Here is a 17,021-nt window from a genome sequence, read left to right as displayed (position 1 = left end):
CCAAAATTGCTACATGTACTTTGAAATCAACTTGTTCTTTCTCTCAGGCCACCTCAGTGGAGCCCACACACATCTATTCCCTGGCTTCACTGGGCCCAAGACACTGCCCTCTGAGCAGGAGAAAAAGACTGACCTTGATATTGGGACCACTAAGTTAAGGCTAATGTCACAAAAGAGGTTTGGTGCAAGCTGGGCTTTGAGAGAAGAAAAGGATCTAGATGGGCAGGGAGAGAAGGATCTAGATGGGCAGGGAGACCAGTATTATCCAGGCAAATTCAGGCCACTGCAGACCAACCTCATGAAATCAGAGCACGTATAACGAGAAATAAACTCAAATTACCTGATTTCATCAGGAATCAAGAAATATGTCATTACATGGGCTCATGGAGCACGGCTCATGGCACTCATGGCTCAGAAGGCAAGAAATATCTCGTGATGCCAGGCACGTGGGGAGGAGCCGGTGCTGCTTCCCTCTCCTCTGTTCCCCAAACATAACATATTTTTACTTCTAGTACTGGGAACACTTGTCAATGCGAATGAGGTGTGCCTCTAAGTCATGGGACACGGAAGGCACGTCTTCCAGAGAATCTGGTTTAACATCATTTAAAACATGCCACCGGGCTTCCCTGTTGGCGCAGTGGTTGAGAGTCCACCCGCCGATGCAGGGGATACGGGTTCGTGCCCCGGTCCGGGAAGCTCCCACATGCCGCGGGGCGGCTGGGCCCGAGAGCCGTGGCCGCTGAGCCTGCGCGCCCGGAACCTGTGCTCCGCAACGGGAGAGGCCACAGCAGAGAGAGGCCTGCGTACTGCAAAAAAAAACAAAAAAAACACGCCACCATTCATTCAATATGTATTTATTGAGCCCTGCTAAATGCCAGGCATTGTTCTTGGCACTGGTGTGCAGCAGCGAACAAAATAACCCTCACTGGGAGGAGAGTAGACAACCACCAAAGAATGTAAGTGAACTCTATGATTTCATAGATGCCATAAGCGCTATAGAGGAAAATAAAGCAGAAGAGGGCATAGAGAGTGCCGGAAGTTTAATATAAAGAAGTAAATATGTATATTTAATATTTATTTGATGTATTTAATTTCTTATTTGTAATTTATTATATTTATTGATAATCTATAATTATATTTATTAAAATTTATTATGTATTTCTTGAATATATAATATTTCATATTATATTTAATAGAAATAAATATATTAAAACAAACCTAAGAACAGTACGGATCATAATGTAAAAGTTGATTGAAACTTGCAGCAGCGGGCTGTTTCAAGCATTACAATGAACTCTTTTTCCCTTGGATAGGATCAATTCTCCTCTGCATCCTGCATGCTTTGGCTGAACAGTTTGAGAAGCGCTGATGAGGAAGACAGGATGGGCTTTGAAGTAAATGCCACCTCACAACCGTAGAGCAACTGCCTGCCTCGTGCCTGGTTTCTTCTGATCCTAACTGATTCTTAAACCTCTGAATTCTGAGCCCCAAAGATACCCAAAGCATTTTTTTTTAACATGTACTAAGAAACTGTACCAAAAAAAATCAGGCTCAATTTAACATTTTGTTCAATTTTTAAAAATTCAAGAGTCAGAAAAAGAATAATCACACTCTCCAAATCATCAAGGATAACCATAACCAGGGCAGAAATATAACAAATGTCTACCCTCCCACAAGAGCTCATTTATGTCCTTGAGAACCTTAAATAGATGAATTCCTTGAGAGTGGCAGCTCCTTTCAAAAATTATTTTAAAACTAAAAGTAAAAATTTGCCCTTTAAACAAGTTATAAAAGTAAGATTAAGTTAGTTTTTCCACACTTCTGGGAAACTTAAAAATGATTTCAGATGATGACTGTCATCCCACCGTATGAAAAATAGATTAAGGGTTAGAGAATCACTCAGCTAGTACACCCTTCAGGCTGAAAGCCTGTGTAAGTCAAGCATAAACCTCCACCCAGATAAATGTTTCTTCCATGAACAATTAACTCAAACCCTCTTTAACAACACAATATACTTTACACAGTTCTTTAAAATACCTCCCAGAGATTTGGATTTTCTTTCAATTTATTATTATTATTATTTTTAGTGAGCATAAAACTGATAGAATTACTTTTTTATGTGACACATTTGCTATTTTGGGGTGGTGTGGGGTGTGTGTGTGTGTATGTGTGTGTGTGTGTAGATGAGAGAGAGATTTTGTTTGTTTCCTGATCATTTTAGTCATCTCATATTGGCACTTGAAAGGCAATGGAAAGAACACTGGACTGGGATCCCAGAGACTTGGGTTTGAATCCAGATCTGAGGATTACTTGCCATATGAATAGCTAAATCCCCTAATCTTGGCAGGGTTCACAACTCTAAGATTAATGAGTTGTAGTCTTTTAAAGTCTTTCAACTTTTGAGATCCATTATGTAGGATATGGACCCGAAGTAGGATTTAAGTTTGAAATTAAGCCAAATGCCCATTATTAAAATCCACGAATGGAGTCTAACATGTATACCTACAAATGTATGTAGGATCTAGTATAGACATCTCCTCTAACCCAGTGTGACATGCTGTATCTTAGGACTGCCATCTCTGTTCCTATCAACCTCACCCTTAATTTCATGGGCCCTTGCTGCTTTGCTGGGAATGCAAAATTATGAAACTGTGCAAACACTTGCTACCATCTTATTTTACTAGTTATCTCTTTGGTGATAAGTTGCCCTAATGACTACAAACCACATAGTTGCTATTTTGTATTATTTGTATTAACATCTCTTTCTACAAACTGAGGGTTGCCTCCACCCAAGATGTATATTTACTTCCTACTAATGGTATTTTCATCTCTCTGAAGTTTTGCTCTCATCTTTCTTTTCCTATTGCTTTTTTTCATCTAAGATCCTTCTGGAACAAGTAACCGAAATCCCCACTCACCCAAAATAAAAAAGGAGGGAAGGGATTTATCAGTTTGGATAACTCAACCACAGATGGGCCTCAGTTTGGAGAAAATGAGATTCAGGGCTTATGTGATGTATGGTCCTCTGTCTTTCTCACAGATGGGCCTCAGTTTGGAGAAAATGAGATTCAGGGCTTATGTGATGTATGGTCCTCTGTCTTTCTCTGTGTGTGTGTGTGTGTGTGTGTGTGTGTGTGTGTGTGTCTGTGTGTCTGTGTCTGTGTGTGTGTGTGGTCTGTGTGACTTGTTTCGTTATCTGGTCAGCTAGACCCGGGTCATAGGCAGCTCTGGCCATACACCTATCAGCCTTGTGACCAGGAGCAGAGGAGTTCTTTGCTGCCTGCAGTAGTTAAGGAAATGCCTGCAAAGGACCGTGAATGGCCCTCTGGGTTATGAGTCTGTGTCTGTGGCCAAGGGTGGAGTGCTGTGATTGGCAGCCTTCACCAAACCACATGGTTAAAAGGAAGAAGGATGGTTACTGTCCTGGGCAGAAAAAGAACATAAAAGGCCACCATGTCTTATAAATATAACCAATATTATCTAATATCTGCAACGTAAAAATGAGTCAAAGGAAAAATAACCACATCTAATCTCCCTACCAAAAGACAACTACTGATATTGTTTTGGTATTTAAAAAAAATTTTTCTATGCATGTTTTTTCTGTTTTCTTTTTCCACCTGGTTTTATAATTTAAGCTTTTGCTCACATATGGCAATATAACTTGTAGATGGATTGTGAGCTAGTAGGAAAAAAATAAATTGTGAAAATATTACAAGAAAATATGCATGAATATTTTTATAAACCCTGGGGAATGACAGCCATTATAAACAGGATGTCAAGTCAGAGCCATAGCAAAAGGCTGATAAATTTGACCACACACACAAAAAAACCTTTAAACTTTATGGCAAAAGTACCATTAATGAGTTTTAAAAGGCAAAAGATGGTTGGTTTTCAACATAAAATCAAGGATTAATATACAGCCAAGTACAAATAATTCAGTTTTATTAAAACAAGTATAATATTCACCTATCAGACTGGTAGAAATGTTAAAACTTTGATAATATTCAGTGTGACTGACAGCATGGAGAAATGGGGCCTCATGGATACTGTTACAGTGTTTACCATAATTCTAAAATGCGCTTACCATTGGAAACCAGTGATTTCACTTCTAGCTGTGGACCCTAGAGAAATATTGGTACATGAGCACAAAGGAGCACAGAGAGGGTCCTTGTTATGGCACTGGTTTTAATAGCAGAACATTGAAAGCAGCGTAAATATTCATCAAAACGAGAATGGTTTAAAAAGAAGCCTTTGACAACAAGGCAACCACTATGCAGCAGCTAAAAAAAGTGAGGGAGGTCTCTCTGTACTAAAAGGGAAGAGGCTCAAAGTTTTAAATGGAAAAGGCAAGATGTAAAATTATATTTATACATGATCTCATTTGTGTTTAAAGCAAAATCCCACAAAGTATAATGTACACTCTGCATAGTGTGATTTCAGATGGAAAAGTAGATAGATAGGTGGGAAGGTGACTGAAAGTTACCTCCCAACCCTGGGAGAGGTGAACGGGATTGAGGGAAGAGGTAAAGGAGGCCTCCTACTTTCTGTATTTTTGGCTTTTTAACAAACTTGAATTTGTGTTCAAATATTATATAGGTCACTTTAAAAAAAAGAGTAAAAACTCTTCATAGCTTAATTTTTACTACAGAATATTCTGTCCAGCTGTTGTGCTATGATTTCACCATGTCTTGCTATTTTCAACAGGGCACTGCCAACTTTTGTACAGAAAACATTATACATCTTCTGGATTCCTTCCTTAGGATCAGAGCCAGAAGTGGAATCAGTGGTCCCAGGGTGTGCACATTTTCTTAATACATTTCACTAGATGGCTTTCCAAAGGAGTTACCGCAATTGACATTCTGACAACCATGGGAAAGTGGCCGATTTTCTGCACTCTCCCTTGCTTTGATCATATCATATCTCATTCTTTCCATCTTTCCCTCTCTTTGCTACTTTGATAAATGTTCCATCAAATCTCATTTTGTTTTAATTTCTTCCTTTGATCATTAACAAAGTATTTTCCCATGTGTTCAAGTTTTATTTCCCCTTCTGCAAATTCTTTTCTTATCCTTTGCCCATAGAGTCTGGGTTTTCCTCTCCACTGGTATAAGTGCTCCACATTAAAAGTCCTCTTGTCATAGGGCTTCCCTGGTGGCGCAGTGGTTGAGAATCCGCCTGCTGATGCAGGGGACGCGGGTTCGTGCCTCGGTCCGGGAAGATCCCATGTGCCGCGGAGCGGCTGGGCCCGTGAGCCATGGCCGCTGAGCCTGCTGGAGGCCACAACAGTGAGAGGCCCGCGTACCGCAAAAAAAAAAAAAAAAAGTCTTCTTGTCATAGTTTCTGCAGATACTTCCCTAGCTTTGCTCTTTCTCTTTGAATTTCTTCACGTTTTCTTCCCCAAAGCTTTAGATGTATCTATGGGCCTTTCTTTTTCCTTCTTTGCTGATTTTATTTACAAATTCCTGTCACTGTTTTCCCCTGAGGTTTGTACTAATAACCTCTGCTAGACTTCATCCTTTGTCATTTTCCTTCAATTCTTTTTATTTATTTATTTATTTTTGCTGCAAGGCTTCATTTCAATTTTGTTTATATGTTATCCAACACACTAATTTCCTTATACTCCAGAATGTGCTAATTGCTTATTCTTTGTCCCCTGCATTGGCAGGCGGACTCTCAACCACTGCACCACCAGAGAAGCCCCTAATTGTTTATTCTTAAAATTAAGTTTTCAAATTTGATTCTCATTTACTTAATATTGATTACATGCCTTCCTGTCTGTATTTTAGTTAATAACTCTTGGTTACTCCTTCATTTTAATAGAAATATTTTTAAGTTTAAATAATTATCATCCAAACAATAATATCTCTAATAAGTAATGTTTTTTAAAATACTAAACTTAACCCCTTTAAAGTATTTAACATTAATACAAATGTGAGCATACAAATGGTTCATCTGCTAGCCCATTCTGTAAAAATGGAATTGGTCTATATCTGCACTGTCCAATATGGTAGCCACTAGCCCCATGTAGCTATGCAGCACTTGAAATGTGGCTAGTACAAATGAAGAACTAAATTTTAAATTGCATTTAATTTTCATTAAGTTTAAATAGCCACATGTAGCTAGTGGCTATGGGATTGGATAGTGCAGGCTCACACCTTTCAAGGGTCATTTTCTACTTTCTAGATCCATTTTTAGGTGAATCTGACTGAGCTAATTAAGGAAACAAATTATACTCATGAAACTTTGCTGCAAGTCTAAAATGCAAACTGTTTTCTCATCTACTTACCTAATTTTAAAAACCTAATGTTTTTGAATTATTAGCTTATATTTAACAATTCTCATTTATTACCTTCATCAGGCTTCCAATTAGGCTACTTTCAGGTTGAAGGGTGGTGAGATAAACTGAAATTTCAAACAAAACCTGGTATAAATACTGTTGTTTCTTGCTCCTTTCCAGAAGTTAAGGGAAGGGAAGAGAAGAAAAATGAAGAGAAACAGAAAAGGAAGGAGAAAAAAGAGGCAGGGACATGAAGGGTGAGCAGCATAAAATATGAGAATAGTCTTGGATCTTTGGTAATTTACTATGTTATATATAAAAATCCACACATAAGAGCTTTTCTTCTATTTAGCCTAAGTGTGTCCTGCAGAAAATTTGGGCTAATTTCCCTTATTCAATTCTCACTGAGAAGAAAAAACTGCTAGTTGGGACCTTGGATATAAAAATAATGATCTTTACTAGTTTTAAAATCTTTCCCTATGGGTTTTCAATACAGAGTTTCAGTCATGATGCCATAGTCATTTCACCCAAGTTGTTTCATGAGGTTTTTTTTTTTTCACTACTTCTATATTATTCTACTGTTAGTGATACTGTTTTCTTGTTAGCTTTAAATACCTCTCTCCCATTCTCACTTCACGTTCAATTTCTTGTTCTCAGTGACCTCTGTATTCCTTTTAATACCTTGAAAATCATTACTCATTCCCTATCTTCTAGAATCTAAAATCAGATATCACCCTGAGTATATGAGCCGTCACCTTTTAGAAGAGCATTCAGCTTGTATTACTTAGGACTATAGATATTCCTGGCTGGGATTAGCTACATAATTTGTGGAGCCCAATGAAATATAAATTTGCAGGGCTTCTTGCTCAAAATTTCAAGACAAACAGCAGAGCACTAAACCAAACATGGAATCTTCTAAGCATGGGGCCCTGGGTGACAGTCGGCAAGTGCATGAAGTGAGCCCCATTTCCAGGTTTGTCCTGTGACACTGGGAGGGGTGGGTACAATACACTTATGGTTTCTTCCACTTCCTGTTCTCCAGTTTCTTCTCTTTCCTTGGCGAAGGAGAATTCCATGTTAGGAACTGAGAGCTATCTTGTGCTTGGGCCTGTGGGAGATTCAGAACCTACCTGTTCTAGGAGGACTTGGGAGCTTGTTGGAGACACTGAAGAATTTTTGACCAGAGGAGGAATGTGGTTCAATGTGCACGTTAGGAAGGTTATTCTGGCAGCAGCCCAGAACATAAACTAGAAGGGAATGGTCGTAGAGGCAGGGAGTTCTGCCTTAGTCCAGTGAGAAACAAAGAGAGTTTGAACTAAAGCTGCAACAGAGGATAAAGTGAGGAGAGGGTAGCTTTAAGAAATATACAAAACAGAAATCAACAAAACCTCTTGACCAATAGGATTGGGCAACACGAGAGAAGAAGGAACAAAGAAAAATTGTTTGTTTCCAACTCATGGGCCTAGGTTGAGCCTAGTGAGAGTCACAGGGGGTAGGGGAGCAGAGGGGAAGCAGGCTTAGTGGGGAAGATAGTACCATTTGGGGAAATGTTGAGTTTGAAGCGCTCATGGGCATCCAGGGCAAGTTGTGTGATCATTTTTTGGGTATATTGACTTAGGAGCTGTGCTGGTCCTTGGCCAATTTGCCATTGGATCCATTCCGCACTCTTCCCCCAATTTGCTCTTTATCGTAGGTTGTCAATCTCTGCAAGCTGTTTCTCTCAGACACTCTGCAGGGGCTGCTAACTGGGTTTAGCCAAAGAGAGGCATTGATGGGAGATGAGAGAGAAGAAGGCAGAATCCAGGAAATGCCTCCCCCGTCTCTGCTCTAGGGGTGTCCTCCGGCTGGGCTCATCTCCTCCAAGGCTCCAGTTGCCCCACATAGACCAGTGGCTCCAGTTTTCACCAGATCACTAGAACCATTGGCCACAGCATGGCCCCACCTCTTCCTGTCATCCCTCCAGCCTAGGTGGTAGCAGCTTCCAGTCACTAATTTCTGGGTTGTCTCAACAACTCTCGTTTGTTTGCTCAGCTCTTCCATCACCTGGGGGGATGAAATTCCTTATATATTAAAATTTAGAGTGTTTTCTCTTTCCCTGCTTGCATCCTGCCTGGTACAGGACTCATTAGCATACGTAGATGTTTGCTAATGTAATTGAACATGTTTTGAGATGGCAGATGAGGACTGAAAATTGCCAGTTGAGTTTGGTAACAAGTTGGTGATATTAACAAGAGCGTTTTTCAGGGGACTCCTAAAAATGAAAGTCAGATTGCAGTGGATTTTAAAAATGGCTGAGAATTAAGGAAGTAATTAGTGTACATTTCAGGTTTTTATTGTTTTCTAGAAATTTAACTCTTAAAGGAAGGAGGGAAGGAGATAGGATAAAGAGGATTTTTTGAAGATGAGAAAGCCTTGGATATGATTAAAATAAAATAGAAAAGAAATAGGAATTAAGAGGAGTAACTGAAGACAAAAGATCCTAAGAGCCCAGTGGATAAATTGACTGCATTGGTAGAGGGTTACTTATTTGTCTCATACGAGAGAAAGAACCTCAAGAATGATATAGATTGCAGATATTTTTGTAGGTAGGAGGCCAGATAAGAATTTGATTTAGTTCAAACCCAAGGGCTTCTATTTTCTCTGTGCCGGTGGGTTTCCAAAGAGTGGTGGAAATCAGCACTGGACGGTCCCTCAGGAGAATGGGAGAAATAGCAGATACAGGTCAGGGTCAAGTCATGGCATGAGGAAGGAGCAGCTGAAATTGGCTCCCACAAATGGTGTTTCCACTGTTGAACTGTGGGAAGTTCTCCAGTTTCTGTCAGAGCTGGTGTAAGAGTGAAGAAGGCAAACACATTTGACATGTGCTGTGGTTCTCCATTGACCAGCAGCATTACCCGGAAACCTCTTAGATGCAAAATCTTAAGCTATGCCCTAGACCTAATGAATCAGAAAATCTGGGGGCAGGGTTTAAGAAGCCCTCCAGGTGATTCTGATACACTCTAAGGTTTGAGAACCACTGCCTAGATCATGGCCACCAAGGTGCGATCTGCAGACAATCAACTAATTTGAAATGCAGAATCTTAGCCTTCCCGCCCCCAGAATCAGAATCTGAGTTTTCACAAGATCCCCAGGTAGTTGGTAAGCACGTTTAGTTAAGAAGCACTGAACTTGGAAGTTTATGCTCTCGAGGGGTATTTATAGATTAGCCAGTGGAGTTTAAATTAAGGGGTGACTTTTAATGGAGTAACTGCAGGTTCAGTTTAGATGGCAGGGGATATGTCACATTTGGAGGCTAAGAACCCTGCCTGACACCATATACCCACACATTTCAAATGACACCACACAGTACACGTTCTGTCTCCTTCCATGGATTACACACGAGACCAAGATCTGAAAATATGAAACCAAATCGAACCAAATGCAGCCATGAAGGCCAATTCTTTAAAAAAGGTTATTGAGTGTCTCCTGTGTGTGCCAAGGTCTTTGCTGGACTCTGAGATGCCCAGACCATTATCCAGTTACTGTACTCAGGAGCTCCCAGTCTAACGGAGGACACAGCCACGGGATCACATGATTACAGTGCCTCTGGTAAAGACATAAGCATGGTCTACCCAAGGGTATTTGGGGATGATGGAGAAGGAGGAAGCCAGTCTGGGCAGGGTAGGTCGGAGAAGGCTTGTGCAATGAGGTCCTGCTGCAGCCAAGTGTTACAAGGTGAGTGGGTATCCACCAGATGATGAAGTGGCAGGAAGGACATTCCAGGGAGAGGCAGCATGGAGGCAGAGGCACAGGGGCAGCACAGAAAATTCAGGAACTCCACCCAGGGGATGGGAATACATGTGTGGCAATGCCAGGACACATCTCATTAAAATAACAGTTCTTTTTGATGTTTCCGCTCCAAAGTCTGTGTCGTCTTACTTTTGAGCACAACTCTTTTTTTGCAGGCTTGTGGCTCAGCTGCCTGATGGAAGCCTTCAGCAGTGGCAGCAGCACTGCCATCACTCACTTCACACAAGGACCAACGGTCCAGAGGGGGGAAATCAAGACGTGTTAGATGGTCTGCGGAGGAACCCCTCCATTGCCACATCCTCTCCTCAATCCGGGAACCATGATTTCAGTGCCACAGAGAAATGTGAATACTCATATTCGGAAACATTTGACAATCTCTTTTCTCCACTCAGTGTGGCTAAGGGCACCCTAATGTGTACCCAGGCGAGGGAATGGGTTCCTCCATAGACCATTTTCTCCTACATCGCAGCTTTATCTTCAAAATACACCTTCAATCCGACCAATTCCACCACCTCCACTGCTACCATATTGGTCCTCATCTCTAAGTTGGACTACCTGCTAGACTCCTAATTAGTTTTACCGCTTTCACTTTTGTCTTCCTACAGGCAAACTTTCACACGGCAGCCAAACGGTCTTAAGTACAGAAAACAAAGTATGCCTGTCTCCTATCCAAGAACCTCCAATAATTTCCCATCAGACTCAGAAGAAATAGAAACATCCCTGAAAGGCCTAGAACACCCTGTACAATCCCACCTCTCATTCACCTGCTCTCCTCTCCTTCCCCTCTGTCCACACAGCCTTCTCAGTCCTTCTTGATCACACCAGACTCATGTTCATGCCAGGCTGTCCACTCTTCTGGTCCCTTCTGCCAGAGTGTCCTTCCTTCAGATCTTAGCATGGCTGCTGGCTCCCGCGCTCCACTCAGGCGTCTGCTCAAATGTCATGTCCTTAAAGAGGCCTTTCCTCACCCCCCCTGCTAAAACCGCCCTCCAAATCTGATGCTTTCTTTTTTCTTTAGAGCGCTTATTACCAGCAGCTAGAAGATAAGCTCCGTGAGGTTAAGACATCATCAATCTTGCTAGAATAGCATCTAGCATTTGTAGATGCTCAAACATTTCTTTCCTGAATTTAAAGTCATACTTGACTCTTCCATCTCCATCCCTAGAAGAACGATTATCCAGTCTAGTGAGCCAACAAACTGATTTTTGCATCTTTTTGTGGGAAGCGTCAGTGGTTCTCAAACTTCAACCGTACCTCAGAATCACCCGGAGCATTTATTAAAACACAGGTTCAAACAAACATAATGGGTTAGTAATAAGTAGGAGTTGAGATGAGTAAAACCAGTACTTAATTATACTTGGAACTTTGCATTTCTTTGAATCTCCATATAAAGTATGAACTGTGATTTAATGCTTGAGTTTTCTTTAAAATAAAATTTTAAAGAAATGAAAAAAAAACCCCACAGGTTAATGGCACACAGCCTCAAAGTCTCTGATTCCGCAGATGGGGGCGGGGCTGGAAATTGCACCACGAACAAGTCACTGGATGCTGCTGGTGCTGTTGATCCAGGTACCACAGTTTCAGAACATAAGAGACATCTGCGCCAAACATCCCCTCCAGCGGTGTCCCTCCTTCCCACCTGTCTCTCCCAACCCCACTACCCTTTCTGCAATTGCCAATAGCATCACAGAAAGCCAGGAGGATTTGTGCCTGGGCTCTGCTCCTCGATAGAAGGGCATCTTTGTGATACGAAGCCCAAGGCCTCCACGTCTCACTCTCCAGGTTTTGCGCTGTAGTCAGATTCTGAAAGAAGTCTGTGGGACAAAAAAAAATACTTGGGGAACATTACGCATTCTAATTATGTCAAAATTTGTAAAGGGAATGCTTTTCACCCTCACACCCTGTCAGGCTTTAAGCCAGTGCTTTCTGTGCCTTGTAGAATATGTCAGGGTCACCAGCACTCAAACAGGGCTCTGCGGTGGAGATTGCAAGTCTAGGCATTGACTGGATGTTTAACTTCTGACCTGTGCTATTCAGAGGGAACAGGAAAGAGATTCAGTTCTGGGGCTGCAGCAAAGAGACTTTTCTTATTTATTCCAATAGGTAATGGGGGTGGTAGTGAAGGGGAGAAGTTTCTGAAAAGCACCTCATTTTAAAGATGTATGCTATGGTCTGAATGTTCATGTCCTTCCCAAAGTTTATATGTTGAAACCTAACCCCCGAGGGGATGGTATTAGGAGGTGGGGGCTTTGGGAGGTGAATAGGTCATGAGGGCAGGATCCTCATGAATGGGATTAGTGCCCTAATAAAAGAGGCCTGAGAGAGCTCCTTCACCCTTCCTACTATGTGAGGTTGCAATGAGAAGACCTCTGTCTATGAGGAAGTGGGTCCTCAGCAGACACTGAATTTGCCCATGTCATGATCTTGCACTTTCCAGCCTGCAGAACTGTGAAAAGCAAATGTTTGCCATTTGTAAGCCACCCAATCTATGGTACTTTGTTGTAGAAACCCAAACAGACTAAGACAGTGTGTGTGTGTGTGTGTGTGTGTGTGTGTGTGTGTGTGTGTGAACTTCCATTTAAATGGATCATCCTAGTACACTTCTGGTCCTATAAGAGACTTCTATGTTTCTTCCCCACCCCAAACTTTTTCATGCACATTAAAAGTCAAGTGATAATTCTGAGCCCCATTTTCCTTCTGCTTTCTCCCTTGATATTCTCCTACTGCTCAGAGCAAAATTATTGAAGCTCTCTCTGAGAATACAATGATCTTGGGGGTATGCTCCATTCAACAGTTATCACCCAATAATCCCCTAGCCAGAATTTATCTGTGATGGGTTACACACACTCTTAGCAGGTCTTTGACCTCAGGAGACGAAAGTTTTGTGAAAATGGTGGGGAGGTGGGATCAGAGAAGGGCTAGGGTAAAAAGAGTGGCAGACAAGGGACCCTTGTGACAGAATTGTTCTGGATCTTGACTGTTGTGGTGATCACACAAATCTACACGTATGACAGAATTGCATAGAACTAACTACACACACACACACACACACACAAACTGCATGTAAAACTGGTAAGATCTGAATAAGGTGTATTGTATCAATGATGATATCCTGGTTGTGATATTATACTATTGTACTAGATGCTACCATTGGGGGAAACTGGGTGAAGGGTACACAGGATCTCTCTGTGTGATTTCTTACAACTGCATGTGAATCTACAATGATCTCAAAATAAGCATTTAAAAAAGAAGTGCTACAGGGCGTCCCTGGTGGCGCAGTGGTTGAGAGTCCGCCTGCCGATGCAGGGGACCCGGGTTCGCGCCCCGGTCCGGGAGGATCCCACATGCCGCGGAGCGGCTGGGTCCGTGAGCCATGGCCGCTGAGCCTGCGCGTCCGGAGCCTGTGCTCCGCAACGGGAGAGGCCACAGCAGTGAGAGGCCCGCGTACCGCAAAAAAAAAAAAAGAAAAAAAGAAGTGCTACAGAGAGGAGAGGTCTGGTTGATGTCAGAATGCGGAGTCCTGGGCAGCTGGGGCATCGAAAGGGCAGTAGGAGCCTAGAGAAAAAGAGAGGACCCAGATCTAAAGGGAAGAAGGGCACAGACATGATGGGACATGTTCTTAAGGAAAACTTCATTCTCCTCCTGTCCTTAAATTATACTACAAGGAAAATATAGTCTATCACCAAGCCATAATTTCTAGAATGATCATCCATCAGATGCTGAAGGTAATAATAATAATAGCTGACACTTACTGAGTGTTGCCAGGTGCCAGTGTCATGAGTTATCTCATTTGATCCTCTCAGTAGTCCTATGAAATAGGTACTATTATCACATCCACATTACAGATGAGAAAATTAAGGCACTGGCAGAGCCAGGCAGAGCCAGGATCTGTCTGATTTCAGCAGCAGTATCACCAACAATAAGTGAGTGCTCATACATGCCAGGTATACTGTCCTAAATGCTTTTCTCTTCATGAGGAAGAATGTGCCTATCATCATACCATTATCTGTGGAACAGTCTCCATTATACATTGGCATCAAATAACCACATTCATTTTTTTGTGCGCTTTCTAAGCGCCAGCCACGTTACGTAAATTATTCTGTTAAACCTTCCCAGCAAGTCCGGATGTATTATCTTCACTTTATTGATAAGAAAATGGAGGTGAAGTCTTGTCCAAAATCACACAACCAGCAGGTACAGAAGCAGCAGCGGCCCTTGGGTGAGCGGACTCCAGAGCTACCGTTCAGCCTCTGAGCTCTACTGCCTCCAACCCAGAAACCCCAAACTCACAATCATTTAATTGCCCCCAAAGCTAAACGCTTTTCCGTCTCCTGGTGTCCACTGAGTAGGCATGAATCTGTTTTATTTTGCCTGCTGTGTAACAGATACAGATCTTGCATATTCATTTTGCAAAGCACTCTCTGGGAACTTTCTTTGCTGTGTTACTGTATTCACTACTCAAGGCTCAGACAAGTTATTGAACCATGGAAGTTCATGTGCTCAACCATAGCACTCTCTGGGAACTTTCTTTGCTGTGTTACTGTATTCACTACTCAAGGCTCAGACAAGTTATTGAACCATGGAAGTAAAAAGAACCTGTGGCTTGAGCACACAGCGGCAAACACGATTTAATGTTTAATAAGCATCATCATCGTGATGGCAATGACATTCTGCTTTGAAGGGTTGCAGGAAGCAATCAACATCTCAAACCTATAAGCCATCAACTCCTTCAGTTTCTCTCACCTGTGCCACTGCAGAGCACCTGATGGGGTATGGAGGTCTTAATCGGGTATCTATCAGTGCCTTCCTTCCCCCTCCCCTCCCCCCGCCCCAGTGAAGAGGACACATTCTGCTACTCTATCGCCCTATAATCACAGAGACTGTGCACACGGAGTTAGAAGGATTTGCCAGGGAAATTGCTTGCAGGCGTTAACCAAATACACTCACAGCACCTTGCCGCGGGACCGGGGTGACAACGTGGCTTCCTCGCGAGTCGCTGGCCGCACACTTTCACTTTTCTCCTGGGGCGCCCGCCCATTCCGAGCTACTCCACTTCCTGGTTTTCCCCGGGCTCCCTCCCCGGCAACGGCTGCCTGTAAACACGCGGGGTTGCAGGCAGGGGCGCCTCGATTGGAGGAGCCCAGCCCGGCCTCCCCTCCGCCGGCTGCCGAGCTGTCAGTTACACGTACAGTGTGAGCTAGATTTTGGCGCCACAGCTGGGAGTGAGGCTTTTGTTCCATAACAAAAACAAGCGCCTGAATGGCAGGGCTGCCAGCGCCCAGCCCGACGAGGCAGGCATAAAGGAGCCGCCTGGCGAATGTTCGTGACCTGTCATTAGAGACAGCCCCTCTCGCTTCCAAATGATCACGGGGAGGCAATGTGGCAAATTATGTGTGTACCCGCCACGACCTTGCTCAAGCCTCCAGGGTGAATATTGAGCACCAGGCTCTAATAAGCGGCCTGTGAGCTCAGGTGGAAACTCACCTGGGTGGTAACCAGCGGAGTCCTCTCCTGCGCTTTCTGCCTCTTCTGTCCATGAACTTCTGTTTTCCCTCTGCGATTGAAAGGCTGGCCGCCTGGCTGAAACAAGTTAAATGATGGATTCATTTATGCTAGGAAGAAAAGCTAGGCATTGAATGTCGTAACGCTGTTCACCCGATCTGTGCCCTCTTGTTATAAATATATAGAGGCAGTCTCTACTATATGATGTGTTTGCTTTTTGCTAAGTTCGAACACATCCATATCCAAATTGTTACCTACTTTGGGAAAATTCCTATGTGAAACTCTGAATCATAAACCAGATAGATTAGGGGTGACTATTCTCATTTCAGAAAGGATTCTTCAAGTTCCAAAAGCATTTAGTAAGACTTGAGCATTCCATCCCTCAACCCCTCCCAATCTGGTGTGGGAGGGTGGGCAGTGGGGTGAGCTCCACCTCAATGAGGCCTGCGGCTATTTAGAGTGTGGGACAAAGTGAGAGAGTGGCATGGACATATATACATTACCAAATGTAAAATAGATAGCTAGTGGGAAGCAGCTGCATGGCACAGGGAGATCAGCTCGGTGCTTTGTGACCACCTAGAGGGGTGAGATAGGGAGGGTGGGAGGGAGACGCAAGAGGGAGGGGATATGAGGATATATGTATATGTATAACTGATTCACTTTGTTATAAAGCAGAAACTAACACACCATTGTAAAGCAATTATACTCCAATAAAGATGTTAAAAAAAAATAAAGTGTTACAATTAAAAATTTATTCCTTCAGCTGTAGACTCAGTCTTGGAATGAAGATGTTTTCGAGGGCGTTATGAAGTTAAAAGGTAGTCACTTACACCTCAGTGTGAATGAGTTTAATCACTTCTTCCTTGAGAGCAGGTTTTCCAAAAAGAAAGAAACTAGTTGCAGCTGAGTTCCTGAAAAGAGACAGAGGAAGAATATGAACGGCAATGGAGGCAAAAAAAGAGAGTTTGGGTGCCTCAGGACATAGATGTTTATTGCTTCATAATTCTGGGAAAAGTCAGCTTTTTAGGGAGCGCAGTGTTTTGTTCTGTTTTTGCAGTACAGTCCCATAGAACTTGCTGTGACAGTGGAAATGTTCTAGATCCACACTGTTCCAAAACGGTAGCCACTAGCCACATGTGGTTATTGAGCACTGAAATGTGGTTAGTATGACTGAGGAACTGAATTTAATAGCCATGTGCGTAGCCATGGAACTAACAGCTGTCAACAGCCGCGAGACTGAGCTTGGGGGTGGCTTCTCTGCCATGAGAGCCGTGAAATGACTGCAGCCTTGTGAGCCCCAGAGTTAGAGACACCCTGAATTCCTGACCCCCAGAAAATATGAGATAACAAATGTGTGTTGTCTTAAGTCACTATATATATATATATAGATATAGATATATAGATATATATATATATTTTTTTTTTTTTTTTTTTTTTTTTTTTTGCGGTACGC

At 42.6% G+C, this 17,021-nt stretch overlaps 1 protein-coding gene across 1 annotated transcript in view; it reads right to left on the bottom strand.

The window, feature by feature from the left end:
• Positions 1 to 11,485: 11,485 nt before the first annotated feature.
• Positions 11,486 to 17,021, bottom strand: part of LOC129392835 (uncharacterized) — a 6,051-nt gene continuing 515 nt past the window's right edge. The window contains exons 2-4 of the mRNA XM_055091110.1: positions 16,399 to 16,479; positions 15,551 to 15,642; positions 11,486 to 11,880 (exon numbers count right to left, since the gene is read on the bottom strand). Coding sequence (XP_054947085.1) covers positions 11,549 to 11,880; positions 15,551 to 15,642; positions 16,399 to 16,479 — 505 coding nt within the window. The 3' untranslated portion in view covers positions 11,486 to 11,548. The remainder of the gene's footprint in view (positions 11,881 to 15,550; positions 15,643 to 16,398; positions 16,480 to 17,021) is intronic.

Source organism: Physeter macrocephalus, chromosome 15 (assembly GCF_002837175.3).
Source record: "Physeter macrocephalus isolate SW-GA chromosome 15, ASM283717v5, whole genome shotgun sequence".
Classification (NCBI taxonomy): Eukaryota; Metazoa; Chordata; class Mammalia; order Artiodactyla; family Physeteridae; genus Physeter; species Physeter macrocephalus.
This window is presented reverse-complemented; position numbering and strand designations above follow the sequence as displayed.